The sequence below is a fragment of the Chrysochloris asiatica genome, unplaced genomic scaffold (assembly GCF_000296735.1).
Source record: "Chrysochloris asiatica unplaced genomic scaffold, ChrAsi1.0 scaffold00023, whole genome shotgun sequence".
Taxonomy (NCBI): Eukaryota; Metazoa; Chordata; class Mammalia; order Afrosoricida; family Chrysochloridae; genus Chrysochloris; species Chrysochloris asiatica.
This window is the reverse complement of record NW_006408541.1, coordinates 24,228,824-24,247,861: the sequence shown is the minus strand read 5'-3', so window position 1 is coordinate 24,247,861 and position 19,038 is coordinate 24,228,824. Positions and strand designations below refer to the sequence as shown.

The following is a 19,038-nucleotide window of genomic DNA, read 5'->3' as shown; positions in this document are numbered from 1 at the left end:
ACTGTGAAACCGTTTCTCAGATGAGCAGACAGCTATTCCCATCTCTAGGTGAGCTCAGTCTTCAGGTCTGTTGCCAGTGACCAGCAGGGTCAGGCTGACATCCTGGGTGTCATGAGGCTGCCCTCGACTGGCACCCCAGGGAGGAATGGCTACCCTATTCCTGTTCCACAATGAGGCCATCCCAGCAGACTTGCAGATGCCTGTTTACATGCTGTGAGACCCTGGACCAGTCACTCCACCTCTCTGCGCCCAGCTGGCTTGTCTGTAAACAAGCATAATGACAGCCGTCTAGCCAGCCACACAGGGTTGTTGTGAAGATTAAACGAGTCATGCCTGCAGAGCACTGTGGTCATTATCATTAGTCATGGCATTTAGAGGCGCAGGGCACCTCGACATTGCCTTACCTGGAGCCTCACTTGGCAGATGTGCAGATCAGCACCTTCAGAAGGGAAGCGACTGTCCACGGGTCTCGCGACAGGTCACAGGGACAGAAGCCTGCTTCCCATCCACGTGAAGACACACAAGGTAAGCCCGGGGACCTGGGTGGCCAGGCCATGGGACGGACATCCACAGCAGCTCTTCACTTTGTAGCACCAACCATGAACTACGTGGGGCAGCTGGCAGAGACTGTGTTTGGGACGGTGAAGGAGCTGTACCAAGGCCTGAACCCAGCCACCCTGAGTGGCGGAATCGATGTGCTTGTGGTGAAGCAGGTAGATGGCTCCTTTCGATGCTCGCCCTTCCATGTACGCTTCGGCAAGCTGGGCGTCCTGCGGTCCCGGGAGAAGGTGGTGAGTGCTGGCAGTTTAAGGTGACTTTCAAAGCAGGGGGCACCCACAGCGGTCCCTGGAGAGGACCCAGGCCTCCTTTTGGTGGACATGCCTCCCTTCTTTTGTATTTTCTCTGATGGTTCTTGGAGTGGTTTGGCCCATTAGACCTGACCCAACTTACTAAGAACATAGCTGTGTTCTTCTTGGTGCATCCCTTCGTCTGTACCAATGGACATGATTCACCCACCTGATGTGCTGGTGGTATGGTTTGTGAGGGTTCATGGGAGCTGATAACACTCTCCCTGGGCAGGTGTGTGGGGGCACCAAGTGTCCCTTTGCGAACGTTCCCACAGCACCCCTGTCTTCAGTGGGCCCAGGCAAACGTGACGAAGACTCCTGTCCATACTGAGGACATGTGTAAATAGAAGTGTAATGGCCTCAAGGTCCCTTCACAGAACCCTAATAGGAAAGTGTAACCTTGTGGGAGATGGTACAGCTCCCTGGTTAAGAGTCAGGGTGTGGAGGTAGTCTTTCTGGGCTCAGATCCTCTCGTGACCACTGACCAGCCAATTAACCCGTCCAAGTCTCATTTTCCTAAAATAGGGATAATAATAGGAGCTACTTTATGGAGCTGTTGTGAAAATTAAATGAGACCAACTCTTCCAAACACTCTTTAATGGTAGTTCTGACCATTGTTCCTGTAGACATCAAATGTTGGGGCATTGTCCTGGGGCTGGGGATACAACGCTGACAAGACAGATTGCTTCCCTGTTCTTGTGGGGTATGTTGTTGGTGTTAAGTGCCATCAAGTTGGTTCCAACCCATAGTGACCCTGTATCAAATTTTCGAGAAGTAGCTGGTAAGTTTGAACTGCCAACCTTGCAGTTCAAACTGACTTTGCAGTCCAGTGCATTAACCCACAGCCCCACACTGTGGGGTTTGGGAGAGAGAAAAACTTGGAAACAAAGTGCCGACCAAGATTGCTGAGTAAGGGAGCGATCTATGCAGAGAAGCCCAGCGAATAGGGTAATGTGGGCGTGCAAGAGCAGCCAGGCACTCAGAGGTCTGCAGGCAGAGTTCCACTGGTGCAGGGCTCTGGGTCTGGAGTGAGGTTCTGCCCCACCATGCCTTGCTGCAGGTAGACATTGAGATCAATGGGGAGCCTGTGGACTTGCACATGAAGCTGGGGGACAGTGGAGAGGCCTTCTTCGTCCAAGAGCTAGAAAGTGATGAGGTAAGCTACCCCACTCTGCCCCGCCCCTGGCAGGACCTGTCTTCCTACCTGCACTGGGGACCCTCTAGGCAGGACCTTGGGGTCTGTCACTGCTCCAGCCCTTGGGAGCACCCCCTTGGCCCTGGAAATCTGCTGTCAGAGCCCAGAGGAGGGGGTTGGGCTGACTTGTCCCATGGAAGCCGGGAGCGGTTTCTTGGGAGAGGGACACCTGGACCAGGCCCCTGAGGATGAAAAGGAAGTGTTCCCCAGGGAACTTGGAGAGAAGGGCACTGAGAACTGGCTGAGGGGCGGGGGTACTGCTTGCCTTGGGGGTGGATGCTTACCTTGGGGAGGGGTGCTAGAGAGAGAAGGGATGCAAATCCCAGATCAAGCCAATTGTTGTTAAGTGCCATTGAGTCAATTCTGACCCATAGCAAACCCTGTATAGGGTTTCCGAGGAGCAGCTGGTGAGCTTGAACCACCAACCTTGCAGTTCAAACGACTTTGCAGTCTGACACTTTAGCCCACAGCGCCACACCGGGACCCCAGATCATACCAATAGAAGTGTTTTGAACTTGACTAACTTTAACTGAGCTCCTATTGTATGTCAGACACTGTGCAGTCTACTTAGACGAAGCATTTCCCCTGCCTTCAGGAAGGCTCCCAGCCTAATCTGGAAGACTGATGAGACTCATAAGCAGTGGATGCTGAAATGATATGACCATTGCAGTAAAGGGGGTTAGCAGTAGGACTGGGGGTGGTTAGGGTGACAAGAAGGAGAAGTAGGTGATGCTGTCTGTGATAGATATGGATGGAGGAGGAAATACGAGGTTGCTGCCCAGGGTTCTGCCTGGAGCAGCGTGGGCAGTGAAGCCACCCTGACCTGCTTTCACCCTGGCTGGAGAGCTCTGAGGCCTGCCCTGACCCTCATGAGCGTGGGCAGGGCTCAGGGTGATGGTAATGAGGATCACCCCCTCAGCTCCTCCCTTGGTCTACTCCACAGGAACATGTTCCTCCCCGCCTGTGTACCTCACCCATCCCTTGGGGGGGCCTGTCTGGCTCCCCCTGGGACTCAAAGAGGGGCACAGCCAGTGAGCCTGAGGGCCCTGGTGTGGCAGGTGTGACCTCCACAGGGCGGAAGAAGAGGCTCCGTAGGAGGAAGTCCAGGCGGAAGGAGGACACAGCAGCAGCTGACTCAAGTTCAAGTTCGGAGGAATTAGAAACAGGCATCGAGAATGGGCTGTCCCTGCTGGAGAAGCCGAGGCCAGAGCTCCCAGGGTGTGTCGTGGGGCAGGGGGAGTGAGGACAGCAACCCGAGGTTCAAGGGCTGGTTTTTCTACTGATGCTGTGTGACCCTGGGCAACCTCTTGATCTCTCTGGGCCTTGATTGTAGGCTCTGGCACCCTTCCTGGGGTGCCCTGCCTTGTCTGATTATTTCTGTGGCCCCTCAGCAGTGTCCTGCCGGAAGAGTCGACCTCACCACAGCCCAAAGACATCTACCCCTACTCCGATGGGGAGTTGGCCCCTCAGGCCAGGTGAGTGGTCTAGTCCAAGCCATGGTCTCACAGTGGTTTCATTTTACATTGTTCTGATGACTAATGACAATAACATGTTTCAAGTACTTACCTGCCACTGGCATGATCTTGGTGAAGTGTTTGCTCAAGTCTTTGGCTAATTTATTTAACTGGTTTGCCTTCTTACTGTTGTTTCGCAGGTCTCTTTATATATTATTTATATTTGTACAGATTTTGGATCCAACACAAGCATCATATGAGTTGTAATGATTTTTTCCCAGTTGTGAGATGGGATGGCAGGAAGTTGGCTTGGGGACCACTATGTTTCTGTTTCTTGTAGCTTCACATCAAGTGGGCTGACATCCCCTCAGAGTGACTCAGAGCTAGAGCGGCGGGCCTTGGAGCCCAGTCCCCTAAGAGCTGAATCCCACATGCAGTGGTCCTGGGGACGGCTTCCTAAGGTGAGCACCTCCACGTCAGACCCCTACCACTGCCTTTCAGGGGCTCTGTGGCCCGTGTGGGTCAGGATTGAAGTGACTGAGGCTTGGGCTTTCAGGGCATGGGAGGTAGACCCTGCACCAGCTCATAAGCTTCTCTCCCCGCTGCTTATTTGACTGAAGGTGGCCAAAGTTGAGCAGCCCAATTCCTTGATGATCCCTGAAGGCAACACTGAGGCCCCGTCTCCTCCTCGGGAAGGTCCCAGCACCCCCTCAGTCTCTGTGGCTGGCATGGACCCCTCGGGATCCCCAATCCTGCTGCAGCCAGATCTGGAAGCACCAGCTCTGCTGGGCGCCCTTCTCTCCACCCCAGAGAGAGAGGCTACCAAGACTCACGATTCTGGGAACCCACGTCTCCCTCTGACCTCAAAATCACAGAGCTGGGCAGCTCTGGGGAACCCAGCTCCCACGGGCAGGAAAGGTGAATGAGGATCCCCTGGGTGACTCTGGGAATCCTCAGTTGTGTGCCAAGCACTGTGCTGGGCACCAGCCCTCCTGAGGCTCATGGTTGGAGGGGTGTGGGGGAGGTCAGACAATGCCTATACAAACAATGATGGTATGGTGTGGGAGATGTGGGAGAAGGAGCTTGAATGGGGTGGTAGCGGGGCTGTTTAAAATGCATGGTCAAGGACGATCTCTTGAGTGGGTGATGTTTAAGCAGAGATGCGGAAGGTAACGATCCATATGAAGGAGGACTGTTGTTAGTTAGCTCCCACTCATGGCAACCTGTTACCACACATCGAAACACTTCCCGGTCCTGTGTCACCTTCGCGATCACTGGCCGGCTCAAGTCCATGGTTACAGCCACTGTGTGTTTTGAGTGCTTTTCAACTCATCTTTTAGCACTAGATCATATATCATTCTGTTGTGATTCGTAAGAGTTTTCATTGACTAATTTTCAGAACTAGATGGCCAGGCCTTTCTTCCTAGTTCCATTGAAACCTATCCACCATGGTTGACCCTGCTGGTATTTGAAATAGCAGGGACATGGATAATTTCTAGCATCCTTGCAACATACAAGCCACCATAGTACAACAACTGACAAAGTGAGGACAGAGGGAACAAAGTGTGTCAAGGCCATGAGGTAGGAAAAAAGTTTCGTGTTCTAGGAATCAAGGGGGCCAATGAGTCTTGAGTGAGGCATGGGAAAGGGCTGCGAGGAAGCTGGCAGGGTGGGTAGAGGCAAGACACCTCAGCTCATAGCTGGGGTTTATCGTAAGAGCAAAAGGAAGGCACTAGGTATGCGCTGGCCAAATCAAAAACCACTGGTTGTATGTGGCTACTTAGAATTTAATTAAAATGAAGTTGAAAATTCAGGTCTCCATCTCTCACTAACCACATTGAACAGCACAGATGTGGAAGCATTCTGTCATCGAGGAGGTACTACAGGACTACTGGACGGTGCTGCGGTGGGGATTTCAGGGGTGTAGGCACAGGTACTCACACTGCTGAGCACATACTGGGCCTAAGGTGTCCCCTCCTTTGCCCTCAGACTCCCTGAAGAGGAGCCAACACCTGGGTCCCAGTGACATCTACCTTGACGACTTGCCCTCCCTGGACTCTGAAAATGTGGCCCTTTACTTCCCACAAAGGTGTCTGGTCTGGGGTACCTGGGCTGTCTTGGTTCAGAACACGTGGAGTTCTCCATCAAGGACCTGGGAAGGGTGGGACTGTCCTCCTGACCTCCGTGTATTCACATTGCTGTTGGCTCCTTTGTCTCCAAGTGACTGTGGGCTGGGGGTCAGGAGGTGGAGTGAACCCAGCAACCAGAAGCTCCTGGGGGACCCCACACCAGAACACGTGCCAGAACCCGCTCCTGATGCCCTGGACACTGTTGTGCTGTCCCTCTGTGGGGGCCTGGCTGACGGCAGGGACATCTCCCTGGGTATGTGCCACCGCGACCCCTTCTGAGGATCAGGAAACTGGGGGTGGTGGTCAGTGAAGACCCCAGAGTGTGGTAGCAGCAGAGGTGTGAGGGGCTGGGCTGTTTCTCTAGAGTTTACTGTCAGCCACCCAGGGTGGATATTGAAGCAGACACTCAGCCTGGTATGGTAACAAAGCAAATCCCAGCACGGGGACAGCGCATGCCAAAACCACAAGACCTGAGTGGCAGGAGGCCTGAGTGAGGCTCTCCCAGGTCTGCAAGCCTCAGCCTCACCCCCTGCCTCTCACTCTGTGCCCAGCTAAATTCAGCCAGCACATCGTCTCCTACCATGACCTCATCAAAAACCCCAGCCTCCTGGATGACCCCAACCTCGTGGTGAAAATCAATGAGAAGTGAGTCCCAGGCTGGGCTCCTACCTACCTTTGAGTCACTCCACCTCTGGGGTCCTGTGGAGTCACTCCACCTCTGGGCTACCGCACCCCCCACAGCCCCATTTTCTTCCTCCAGGCATTATAACTGGGCAGTGGCTGCTCCCATGATCCTCTCCCTGCAAGCCTTCCAGAAGAACCTGCCCAAGGTAATGAGCCTGGAGCTGGAGGACCCTTAACAGAGAAGTGGAGGGTGGGCAGAGGTGGCCCTTGGGAGAGGAGACAATCCCTTCAAGTCTTACCCTTATCTTGTGGGGACAGAGCCCTAACCTTCCCGGGTTCCCTGGCCATGTTGTTAAGTGCCATCAAGTCAGCTCTGACTCAGAGTGACTCTGTCTAGGGTTTCCAGGACTAAATCTCTGTGGGAGCAGAAAAGCCTTATCTTTCTCCTGCTGGCAAGCTTGAACTGCAGGCCTTATGGTTAGCAGTCTAGTGCTTATCCTGCAGAGCCACTGCACTCCCTTCCTAGCCATGAGCGAATCCTATTGGATTTGGGCCTTTACTTCAAAGGCAACTGGGACAAACCAGAGGGGCATAAACATCTAGCAGATGCTAAAAAGGGGCAAGCTTTCCACCAGAGGTTTCTGGATCTGCCCCCCACCCACCTCCCTTCATTTCCCCAAGAACGCATTCTGACTGGGCTGGAGGTGTTGGTGTTCTATCAACATTCAGGCTGGGGAAAGTCATAAACTAAATCGAAGCATAGGAAAATGAAGTTGTGTCACCCAGATGAACAGATGATTCAATTGTGAGTGCTGGGAGGAGAGGACTAGGTGCTTTGAGAGCCCCAACAGGGGGATTTGCCAATGGAATGCCCCACTGGGCTGAGATCTGAGAATAAGCTGTAGCCAGGAAAGGGGCAGGGTACAATAGCATGTGCAGATGCCTAGAGGTGGGAAAGAACACAGCTTCTTCAGTCTCCCAGGCCACCTCCCCTCATCTTGGAGAATAATGTCTTCCAGGTCAGCAGCAGCCTGTGCTTCTGTCCCGTCTGCCCCTCTGGGAGCCATTCGAAGCCCCACTGTGATTGACCCACAGTTCTCAGCTTACTTGAGCTAACCCAAGACTATCACCAACTAGGTGTTGACAGAGGGTACCTCCCTTTGGTGATGCTCAGCTCCTTTTATGGCATTCTTGGCTGGCTCTGGGTCTGCACTTGAGGCTTATGGGAAGGAAGAGGGTCACTCCCCTGCTTGGTTCTCCTCACATTATTCAGACAGACCCACCACTTGAAGTCCCTGGGAGACTCCCCCAAGCCCATTTCCAGTTCACGTGAACACCTGGTCAACCCACCTTGTCTTTCTGACTTGGGTTCTCGCTTCTAAATCTATAGGATGCTATGTCTCCCAGAAGGATCTTGGTTTGGGTTCTCCCGAGATTATCTAGTGCAAATCCAATCAACACACTGAACAAGGTCTTGCAGCCTTAGCCAGGCAACAATGTCACAGAGAGGGAGGCTATACTTAGAGGAGCTTTGACCTCTGGAAATTACGGGACATATTGAACATAGACAGTCCTTCTGCTGCCACTTGGTGGCATCATGCAGGGGGTACCAGATTTTAAGAAACTCCCAAACACTGCATTAGTAGTGATACTGACCCACAGACAGGCCAGGCTAAGGCTGGGCTCCAGCCAGGGCCCTAGTGTGATCCTTGATCTCCTATGCACAGTTCTGAGTCATTGCTTAGAATCCCAGCCTGGAGGTGAGTGGGCTTCCTCAGCCTCCAGATGTTAACAGTACCTCAATCTAGGGTTGCCCCAGACCCTGAGCATGCAAGGGTGTTAAAGGCAGGTAGGTTTGTGCTGTGCAGGTAAAAAATACCATGGTGTTCATCTGCCCATAGAGTACCGTGGACAAGCTGGAGAAAGAGAAAATGCCCAGGAAGAGTGGACGGTGGTGGTTTTCCTGGAGGCGTAAGGAATTCCCCACTGAAGAGGTAGGTGGTCATGACTGAGGGGAAGTGGGATCAGCCCAGGACAGGAAGCAAGGGTCACTAGATGAACATTCTTCTCACAGCGCAGTGCCCAGGGAGAGAAGACCACTTCCAGGGAGTTGCGGAGGTGAGCTGGACCTTCTGGTTGGGGTTCTGGAACCTGGGGATGAGCTCCCATTCCTTTCCCTGAGAAGCGTCCCTGTATCACAGACACAAAACCTGAGAGCTTCTCAGGCTTCTTGCGCATCCACATTCAGGAGGACCAGGGCTGCCCCCAGCCCAGCCTGCAGTTGCTAACTGCTTCCTCTGTCACCTCTGAAGCCCCCAAGCCCACTGGCATCAAGTCAATTCTGACTCATAGCCACCCGATAGGACAGAGTAGAGCTGCCCTGTGACATTTTCCAGACTGTAATCTTTACAGAAGCAGACAGTCTCATCTTCCGCCTGCTGAGTGGCTGGTGGGTTCAAACCTGTGGGACAGCAGCTAGTGCTTTAACCACGGCACCACCAGATCTTCTTTTCACTGAAGTGACCCAGAATGTCTGAGGCTGGGGATGGAAGGTAGTGGTGAGGGGTGATTAACTATAGGTCAACTGAAGCCTAATAGGGAGTAAACCCTAGCAAGCCCTACAGAATTCCAATGTAATTATTTCCGAGGCTCGCAGCCCTGTGTCTTGGCTTTAGCTCTGCTGTCCATTGGGTGTACTCTGGGGGCCAGTTCCTGTGACTAGAGAGAGGAACCCCTGAGAGTCTGGAGGGACAGGTCATGGCTTTGTAGTCTGGGCCAAGGGTGGGTGTCTCCTGGGAGTCAAGGGCCCTCAGCTAGTGGGGACGTGGCCTGAGAGCCTGGACCGCCCACAGGGAGAAGGTAGATGCCCTGAGCAGTGAGGATGATGGCCCAGACAGCCCTGTGATCCTTGAGGTCCCCTCCCCACCACCCTCACCTCCAGCCTACACTCCCACCTACAAGAAGTCTCTCCGCCTCTCCTCTGAACAGATTGTAAGTGTGCACATGTGTGTCCTTGTGTGTGGCGGTGGTGGGGCCGAAACCATTGTGGCTCCATGGAGCCAGGTGGACACCAAAGGTCAGAATCCAGCCATTGGCAGCCTCTCTGATGGTATCTGCCTGGGGACTCACTCCTGCACATACCAGCCCATTTCTCTGTTGGATGCCCTAGCAGAAACAGCTTGTTATGTCATCCTGAAATCTCCACCTTCAGTGGGCCAGATGGCTCCGGTTCTACCCTCAGAAACCATCAGGGGTCAATGACCAAGGACAGCCCCTCAGATTGTGCCAACCTGGTCCCCCCAGTTGTAGCTTATCAGCGCTCAGGGACAGTTAGCTCCATGGTCAGGGAGGTGCCTGGGAGGTCTGGCCAGCCTGGCTGTGAGCTGGAGGCCATCTACCTGGTACTCTGGAGTCAGCCAGGGCCTGGAAGCCTGCCTGACCCTATTCTATGGATCATTTGCAGGGCTGTATCTCTCTTTAAAGGAGTGCCTGTGAAGATTCCAGCAGAGAGCCCATCTATGGAGTTGGGGTGTCCTAAGAATCTGGGCAGGAGTCAGGACCAGGCTGTGTCTGAGTTTTATCTTGAAGGGGAGCAAAGGTTGTCTCGGAGTTCAGGAAGGTTGTGAGTTGGAAGGAGGTGGTGAATAAGAAGGTTGTGAAGTTAGATGACTATAGTATAAGCTAGACTCCCAAACGGACAGGGTTGGCCATGCCTGCTTGTGGCTCATCATAACTCCCCCTTTGTCTGGCCCCAGCGGCGCCTGAATCTGCAAGACGGTGCCAATGATGTCATTTTCAGTGTGACCACCCAGTACCAGGGCACCTGCCGCTGCAAAGCCACCATCTACCTGTGGAAATGGGATGACAAAGTGGTCATCTCTGACATCGATGGTACCATCACCAAGTGAGGCCCTGCCAGCTGTGGGGAGGGAGGTGGGGACCTGATTCCCTCTGTCCATCTAATCAGGTGTGGTAGGACCACACCTGTGGCACAGAAGGGCAGTGGGGCTACCTCAGAGTGACCCCTCCCTCTGGCTCTAGGTCGGATGCTCTGGGCCACATCCTGCCCCAGCTGGGGAAAGACTGGACACACCAGGGCATCACCAGTCTCTACCACAAAGTCCACCTGTGAGTGTCCAGGCAGGGGCAGGACCAGACCCCCAGCTGTAGGAGGGAGTGACGGTCTAGAACTGGGTATAGGGGACTGGCAGGCCCACCAGGGGAGAACCTGGGGCAGGTTCCTGGAGAGCTCAGACCTACCTTCTGTGAGCAACTCATCTCCCTGGGGCTGTGTTCCAGGGTCCAGGTCTGATAGCTGGCCTAACTGCTACCGGGGAGGCCCACACACTGGCCTGAGCCCTCAGGTCCTCAGGATTCAGTCCATGGGCTTCCCAACTGGGACAGCCACTGAGACCACCTCTCAGCTCTGACCCAGTTGTGCACCAAGGCCCCTTCCACCAAGGGCCTCGGTTTAAAATCCCAGGGTTGGGTTGGATTGGGCCAAAGTCCAGTGATAGGATGGGGATAGGCTCTGACCTGAGTTGGAAGGGCTGGTCTCTGAAGTGCTCTATCACCTCTCTCCCCAGAAACGGGTACAAGTTCCTATACTGTTCTGCGAGGGCCATCGGCATGGCTGACCTCACTAAGGGCTATCTGCGGTGGGTGAGCGAGCGGGGTTGTGGCCTCCCCAAGGGTCCCATCCTGCTGTCTCCTAGCAGCCTCTTCTCTGCCCTCCACAGGTAAGTACCCTCATGCAATACAAGCCCTTGACCCCTTGGAGGAAGGAGTGGGCCCACAAGCAGCCCTGGCCAGCATTAGGTTTCTGTGTCAGCTGAGGGCTGGATGTGGACCCATGCTCACTTGACCTTGCCTCCTCCTGGTTTCTGCCTCTTCTCACCCCTTCCCTGCCTGCCACCTGGCTGCCCCAGAGAGGTGATTGAGAAGAAGCCAGAGGTGTTCAAGGTCGCCTGCCTGAGTGACATCCAGCAGCTCTTCCTGCCCCACAAACAACCCTTCTATGCTGCCTTTGGGAACCGGCCCAACGTGAGCTATACCGTCCCCACTGGCCAAGACACCTCCCGCCCACCTCCCTGTTGGCCTGTTCACCTGACCCCTCCTTCTCCCCAACAGGACGTCTTTGCGTATCGGCAGGTGGGCCTCCCTGAATCTCGCATCTTCACTGTCAACCCACGGGGCGAGCTCATTCAGGAACTGCTCAAGAACCACAAATCCACGTGAGACCAAAGCCTGCCCAGACCTAGCCCCTCCCAGGCTCTCACCTCCTCACCTGGGACTCTGTCCCTTGCTCTGGGGCTCCCAGCCATGACAAGAAGTCTCAGCGCTGTCCCATTCTGCCTAAAGGTACGAGCGGCTTGGTGAGGTGGTTGACCTCCTCTTCCCGCCTGTGACCCGTGGTAGCAGCACAGACCTGCCCAAACCAGAATACAGCAACTTCTGCTACTGGCGGAAGCCCCTGCCACCTGTGGACCTGGATGCTCTGGCCTAGCCCAGAACCGACTGGGTAGAAGTGGGGTACCATGGGCCAGCACACCATAGGGTAGAAGGGAAGGAGGGGTGTGTGGGCTGGATGGCAGACATGGAGACCCCCTTTCCTCCAGCTGAGTGGGAGGGGGTAGGGCAAATGCTCTAGACTTTAGCATGGGCCTGGCCTGAAGCAATTAAACGTATGTCACTGGGGCCCTTGCAGGGTGTTCTGTGCCCTTGATGTCTCTGTCCCTGTCACCTGGGGCCTTGGCAGAGAGAAGGGGGAGTCCACTGAGACGGGGGCTGGGAGCTGTCCTGCAGCAGCAGTGGGGAGAAGGGCTGAGTAGCCACCACCCCAAGGAGCCTGGATTGATCCTGTGAAGTTGGACTCTCACATGGGGCCTGGCCCCTTCCCACTGCCTCTCCCTGCTGGTACTGCAGCACATGAGGTTGCCCCAACCCTGGGCACTCTGGTGCCCACCCCACAAGCAGCAGGGAAAGGGGAGTTTCCAGACAGTGGATGGGCCATTGGAATGTGCCGTCGTCCCCAGCTTCTAGCCTTGCCCCTCAGCACCTCCCCTGAGGACGCCAGTGGGGCAGGTGGATGTTGGCTTGGCCTCCCTCTAGTTCTATTCTCATACAGTTGCTGGGAGACCTCCCATCCAAAGAGCTGTGAAAAGCAGGCTTGACCCCGCTGTAACCCTTATCCCTTGCCCCCCCCCCCCAACCAACCCAGCCCCTCAGACCTTCGCTGGTGAACACAGTGCCTTTAGATGGGCTAGAAGTTTTACTTCAAAACCTGCCCTCCTCCGACAGTTCCAAGGTGGAGGGTAAAACATGGAGGTCTGGCTTCAGAAGCCGGCAGAACAGCACACCAGGACCCCGGCTGCTGTGGGGGGGAAAAGCCTTCGGAGACTGTGCAGACCCATTGATTTCCTACCTGAATCTCACACCAGGGGTGGCTGTTCCTGGCAGGGCTCAAGTTTGGCAAGTGTGGTGGGAGCAAGGTCTGGACCCCTTTCCCTCCAGCAATAGCCTCCTTGCCAGGCTCTGGCCACGTTCAGGGCCAAAGAGGCTCAGACCTGGGGGGAAAGATCTTACCCCAAAATGGAAAACAGACTGTGGGACCAGAATACCCCAAAATACCTCTGGGGAAGGAAAGGAAAAGGATAGATTGGAGGTGGGCATTCCCAAACCTCCCCTGTGAGATTCTCTAGCTGCCAGTGCCGGGTAAGAAGGAATAAAGCGCACGCATGGCCGACTCTCTGTTTCGTTTGTCCTGGAGGAGCTGGACCCTCCTGCTCCTCGGTGCAGCTACAGCAGTCCTGAGCTGCCATGTGTGAGAACAGTTCTGTGCTCGCCCAGCCCTGACAGCCAGGGATGGAAGCCAAGGGGAGAAAGGAGTCAACAGCTCCCATCAGCCAGTGGGCAAAGAGAGACACAGGTGGAACGATGGTCTGAGAAGCAAGCTATAGTCTTGGCAGTTACTGGTGAGTTGCATCTGCTGACGAGCAAACTGCAGACCGTGGAAGTGAACTAACTCTCCTGGCTCCTCTCGCCTTCAGACACATTCTTGCTTTTCTGCATCGTCCAGTTTGTGACCCACCAAGCATGGATTTTGGTGGCTGTGATAAGTCTTGTGGTGCTGGACCAAGCCCATTTCTTCTTTGGTCTCTGAAGTACCATCCATCCTGGGGGACACTGGGTCTAGGGTCCTGCTTCCAGGGTTGGTAGGCTCTGTGGAGTGGAGCCTGTCGGCCTACCTAGTTGGTGTGCCCTGGCCGCACCTGCTCAGCCAGCTGGGCCCGGCAGTCCAGCAAGTCATTCTGGAGGCGGGCGATGTCCTGAGCATGCTGAGCCAGTGTGCGGTTCAGCTGGTCCACATGACCCCACAGGCCCTCGCTGGGCTTAAGTGGCTCAGTGGACAAGCTGTTCAGGCCTGAGGCCAGCAGGCCCAACCTCCCACATTGGCCCTCCACTTGTGCCACCCTCCGGTCAAAGTGGCCCATGGCATGCTGGAGTTCCTGGGCTGTGTCCTGACATCGGCTCAGTCCGCCGGCCACGCTGGCCACACCTGCCTTGAGTCGCTCCAGCTCCCCCTGCAGGCTCAGGACCTGCCTGTGGCCGGCCCGAAGCCTCGCGCTCTGACTACTAACCTGCTCCTGCATGGCATGGACCTCAGTTTCCACCTTACGTTCCCGCTGGTCCAGGGACATGTTGGCGGCCATGAAGGCATCTGAGTACTGGCTGATAGAGTTGCTGAGGCCTGTGAGCGACTTGCTCACTGAGTTCAGATTGACCTTGAGCAGGGTGATCTCACCTTGGATCGAGCTGCTGGCCGATCCTGCCAGCTGCCCCTGGACCTTGGCCACGGTATCTTTGAGCTCTCTGAGCAGGGCCGAGTGGCTGGCCACCTGATGCAAGAGGGCCTCATTGCGGCTCTGCCAGGCCTTCACCTCGGCCACAAGCTTGTCCAGGCTGGCTGAAGTGCTGGGGGTGCAGGAGGTCTCTAGTGAAACCAGCCGTTGTTCGAGCACTGCCAGCTCTGTCTGCACAAGTGGCTGTGTGGGCCTGCCCGGCAGGGCACTGTCATGACTCAGTTCCCCAGACAGGGCCACCAGGCGCTCCTCAAGGCTCTGCACACGCTCTTCCAACGTGGCTCCCAAACCACCCCATCCCTTCTGCCCCACCCCCAGACAGCAACTCCTCACTCCATTCTCTGTCCCATTGAGGGTCTCTAGACCCTCAAGCCCACCATCAAACATGGCAACAGGGAGCTGAGTGAGCTCACCCCCAGAGGGAGAGCCATGACCCCTTTGGGCCTCAGTGACCACCTGTAGGTTTCTCTCAAGGCTGTCCAAGCGGGCACTGATGAGGGCCAGCTGGCCACAGCAGCTGCCCCTGCCAGCCACACTCAGGCCCTGCAGCCGGATGCCCAGCTGGGCCAGCTCCCGGCGCAGGGCCAGCTCCCGGCCATCCAGACTCTGGTGCATTCTCCGGCTGGCCGCCTGACCCTCCTCACACTGCTGCCGTACCTCCTGCACCCACAGGCCGCATTCACTCTGGATACCCTGCAGTTTCTGCTCGAAGCCATCCAGCAGGCCAGCCCAGAGCTGGTGCAGCCGGCGGTCCACATACTCCTCCAGCAGGGTCAGGGAAGTGAGTGGGGATGGTGGAGCCTCCCGCAACTGCTGCAAGTGGGCCTCGTGGCCCAGGGCCAGCCCGTGCACCTTGTCTAACAGTTGCATCTTGGTCCGCAGCGTGTTGCTCACCTCAGTCACCTTGCTCAGCATCTCATCCAGGGGAGGTGTGAATGGTCCTCCAGCTCTGTCTCCTGGGCCCACAACCCCCTCGGGGATGATCCCGAAGCCCACGGGGGTGGCAGGAGCCCTGGGGCCACCTCTCATCCTGTTGGGGTCCTTATGGCTGGCCACTGTGCCTCTGAGAGTACCGTATGCTTGTGCCAGACGCTGGACATCACCCTCTAGGCGCTCCAAGCGATCACCAAACAGCCCTGGTTCTTTCCTTCCTGGGAAAGAAGAGAACCCCAGGGCACCACTCAGCTTGTTTTGTCCTTCAGCTGCCAAAGTTTTCTGCTCTAAGCCAACCTTCTCATGGGAGAAATCCTCCTTGTGGAGGAGTCCTGGGCTCTCCCTCATGTCCACCCATCAGTAGATCCTTCCAAGCTCTGTCAGAACCCAAGAAATGGATCCCCTTGGTAAGGTCTCTGTGGGTAGACTCACCATTTGGACTGGGGGTCACTCGGCTATAAAGAGAGGGCCTAGGGCCTGGGCTCAGCTGCCCCAAAGGAATCTGAGGTTCCGGCTCTGGCTGTGGTAGGGCAGCTCCATGGTCAGTGAGGTGCTTGGGGCAGCCTTCTCCAGTTAGACCGGGGCAGCAACGCCAGACAATGTCTGTCACTATCTTGTAGCCGATCTTGTATTTGGGTCTAAGCACCGTGCGATACCTGACAAGAGAAAAGGAAGACAGTAGGAGGCAGAAGCTAGGTGAGTGCAGCCTAGCTCTGCCCCAGCCCCAGCCCTCCTCCTGGTCTTGTGACCTAAGGAACCTGTCTGTGGCCTGAGGTTCCTGCTTCCAGCTGGGTGACTTGCTCCCCTGGGTCAGTATTCAGGGTCCTTCTCCAACACCTGTATGAAGCCTAGATCTTTGTCTACTTTCATGCCACCCCAGATTTTTCCTTTTTCTGGCTTATGGTAAGTGTTGGGCTGCTAAGCATAAGGTTGGCAGTTCAAATCCACCAGCTGCTCCATGTTGACAGGGTTGTGACAGGCTTCTAGGTCTTGGAGAATTGGTAGGATACAGGTAGAAACCCCACCCTCATCCTATTTGCTTGATGGGTGAGAGAGGCATTGTTGTTAAGTGCTGTCGAGTCTGTTCCAACTCATAGCAACCCTGTATAGGGTTTCCAAAGAGTGGCTGGTGGTTAGCAGTTCATTGCTTATATAGTGCCACACCAGGACCTGAGGGGGAAGGTAGCAGGGTTGTATCAGCAACACTCCCAAGACCATGTGGGTCCTTTGAGCTCATGCTGCCACCAGAAATTCCACTCTGGCTTTTGTGGAATCTGGAGAGTTCTGACAAAGCCCCATCCAACCTGTGGGTGGAAGACATTGCCCTGAATCACTGTGCAGGGTACTACTCGTGGCTCCTCCTACTTCACCCCACTCCTCCCTAGACCACTACATGAGCTCGGCTCTAGTGATGCTGAACAGGGTGGAAGTGGTCCCCAGGGAGCGCCTTCCTGCTCATCCATGGATGCTCTGGAGGAGACAGGGCTGTTGTCAGGAACTTGTTTGAACTTCTCCAGGGCTAGTTGCACCTCTGCACACATGGCCACACTTGTCTAAGTTCCCCGCCCAACACACACACTCTAGCTTCCGTGCCCTCCCCTTTAGCCTGCCTTCTCCATGGTCACCACAGTCTGTGCCTTTGGCCTCAGTCATTGCTAGTGAGACCCTCTACTCACACCCCTCCTCTCCTGGGCATCTCCCCTTGACACCGTCGTCCTCTTGTGGTTCCTGGACTCCAACCCGAGCCTGCCCCTATCTCCCTGCCACAACTTATTCAAAACCTTTGGGGTCCTCTGAGGTCCTCTTTACCAGGGGCCCTGATCCACTTGGGTCTGTATGAAGGCTGGGATGAGATGTTTGGGGCCCAAGGAGCTACAACCCTTTGTGGAGTTGGCAGTTGCTCTTAGCTGATGGCAAGACTGGGCGTATGACAGGGGGTCCCAATAGGTGGGATGGGGATGCACTCACGTGACTGTTCCGGGGCACTTGGGGCCCCACCCACACTGCCGGTACTCAGCTTTTATGTAGCTCTCTGCTCCTTCCTGTAGGACACAGGTCACATTTCTGTGCACCATGTAGGCACAAAGGGCTCTGTGGGGACAATGTTAAGTGCCATCAAGTTGGTTCTGACTCACAGAGACTTTGAACCACCAACCTTGTGGTTAGCAGTCTAGTGCTTATCTACAGCATCACATTGGATGGTGCCCTTGAACTATCTAGCGTGGGCCAGACCCACTGAAGCTCCTACTCCCTGCATCCATGGGTCTCAGCAAGGGACCAGACTCCCCATTTCTCATCTGCCCTTCTAGCTTTGAGGAACCAAAGCCACTGACCAAAGGTCCCGAGTCTTCTGGCCTGGTCCCAGCTGCACTGCTGGTTTCTGTGAGCTAAAAGTATTGTGCTCAACCAGAGGCCTGGTATGGCTGCCATTCCTGTGGTCTGAGGGTACCCCTAGGTTCCCCCTAAAGTGCCCCCCAGCCCTCCCCCCACCCCCACCCCCCGCATCTCCACCCTCCTCCAACTCTTCACTGGTTCCAAGCTTTAACTTGGCATTGGAGGTTCTGAGATCTCAGTTGAGACTCCTTTGAGAGCAGGTTTCTCATCCATGCTCCTCTGCCTCCTAAGAAAACACATCCTACCTGTAGTCTTCCTCCGGTCAGAATTCCTAGCCCCTCTCAGACCAGTTCTTAGTTGCCCAGCCAGCCCCACTGCATGTCAGCTATGAGCTAGCTGGACATTCTCTTTTTCCACCACCCCTCAAATTCAGCTGGACTCTCCACAAGACAGTGCCCCAGGCGGCACCCCCAACCCACATGACTGGGACCCTGTCTAAACCATTGCCTTACTAGAGACCAGAGGCTGAGGCAGTTCTGCTCTGGGGTCTCAACACAGGCCAAGGGCCCAAAAGTCAACTCCCAGTTCTGCTGCCAAGCCACGATGGGGCTCCCTATGGGATTGCTGGGACTAGGCAGCATGTCTCCATCTCCTACCTGGCGGGACAGGGGAGAGCTGGGAGGCCCCGGCGGGGGAAGCCCCATGTGCTCCTGTGCAGCGCTCATCTCCCTCCACCTGGTCGACTGCGCCCGCAGTTTACACACACTGCAGCTGGAAAATGTTACTTCGCCGGAAAGGTTTCTGCGGGCGCTGCCAGGATCCCAGCCACCGCCAAGGCCCCCTCGCCTGGTTTTCTATGCCAACTCCGCAGCCTCCCGGAGCTCGCCCGATGGCGCTTCTCAGGTACCCGGCCCCGCTGTACGGGCAGGTGAGCATGGCGCCCGAGCCCCCGCTCCAGTGCTCCGCCTCCCGCCCCTGGCGCGGCCCGCGCTTACTTGTGCGGCCCGGGGCGCAGCCGCGGGCGCCATCCCGTCGTGTAGAGGTTGTAACTGGAGGCCCTGGGCGGCGCGGGCCGCGCCAGGAGCGGGGTGCCCTTGGCCTGCGCGCCAGAGAGCAGCGCCGCGACGGCGCACAGCCAGGCGGGCAGACGGCGGGGACCCATGGCGACCCCGACCCTCCACCTGGCCGCGTGGCGACCCCCGCTGGACGTCCGCCCGCCGCGCCGCCCCGCCGGCCGGGTCCCAGTCCTGCCGTCGGTCGCGCCCCGGGAGCTGCTAGCCCAGCCGCCTGCGTCCCGCGGAGTGGCCGGATAACTCGCGTCTGGGGCCGCAGAGGGGAGGCGGGAGGCGGGCTCTGCACGGATTAGCATAAACTTGGGCCCGAGCCGCTCTCCTACGCCAGCCCCCTCCTCCGCTGCCAGCCCCCCGCCCCAGCTGCGAGCTGACGCCTGAGGGGCCGCCTGCAAGCAAGAGGTTAAGAAGGGTGCAGACCTGGGATGACTGGGGCGTAGGTCACCACGCCCTGAAAAGGTCCCCCAACACACTTATCTGCAACCCTCACCTGTGAGCAGACCCTGTAGCCCGCCTGTCCCGGGGCTCACCCGGAGCCCTCCACCCACCACGCACTCCAGAGGCCACAATTGAGGGCTCAATACCTGAG

The 19,038-nt window shown here is 56.3% G+C and overlaps 2 protein-coding genes across 2 annotated transcripts; one reads left to right on the top strand and one right to left on the bottom strand.

The window, feature by feature from the left end:
• The first annotated feature begins 599 nt into the window (after nucleotides 1–599).
• On the top strand, nucleotides 600–11,756 carry LPIN3 (lipin 3). The gene is given in 20 exon segments (XM_006839291.1): nucleotides 600–791; nucleotides 1,909–2,004; nucleotides 2,987–3,261; nucleotides 3,438–3,518; nucleotides 3,838–3,958; nucleotides 4,118–4,406; nucleotides 5,046–5,089; nucleotides 5,498–5,586; nucleotides 5,719–5,879; nucleotides 6,178–6,271; nucleotides 6,387–6,456; nucleotides 8,152–8,244; nucleotides 8,325–8,368; nucleotides 9,103–9,241; nucleotides 10,006–10,154; nucleotides 10,292–10,378; nucleotides 10,837–10,989; nucleotides 11,179–11,293; nucleotides 11,381–11,484; nucleotides 11,612–11,756. Coding segments are annotated over 20 exon segments (2,541 nt in total).
• A 1,741-nt stretch (nucleotides 11,757–13,497) lies between these two features.
• Nucleotides 13,498–18,541, bottom strand: EMILIN3 (elastin microfibril interfacer 3). The gene is made up of 4 exons (XM_006839354.1): nucleotides 18,375–18,541; nucleotides 17,014–17,136; nucleotides 15,478–15,701; nucleotides 13,498–15,263 (listed from the first exon to the last, which is right to left on the bottom strand). Exons 1-4 carry the CDS (start codon nucleotides 18,539–18,541, stop codon nucleotides 13,498–13,500), a joined length of 2,280 nt encoding a protein of 759 aa, XP_006839417.1.
• Nucleotides 18,542–19,038: the final 497 nt, after the last annotated feature.

Excerpts from the sequence above, each read along its gene's own strand:
- EMILIN3 (XM_006839354.1), bottom strand. The coding sequence starts at position 18,541 with ATGGGTCCCCGCCGTCTGCCCGCCTGGCTGTGCGCCGTCGCGGCGCTG. Across the intron at positions 17,137-18,374 it reads CTGCGCCCCGGGCCGCACAA|AGCCCTTTGTGCCTACATGG; the intron begins GTAAGCGCGGGC and ends TTGTCCCCACAG. Across the intron at positions 15,702-17,013 it reads AAGTGCCCCGGAACAGTCAC|GTATCGCACGGTGCTTAGAC; the intron begins GTGAGTGCATCC and ends TTCTCTTGTCAG.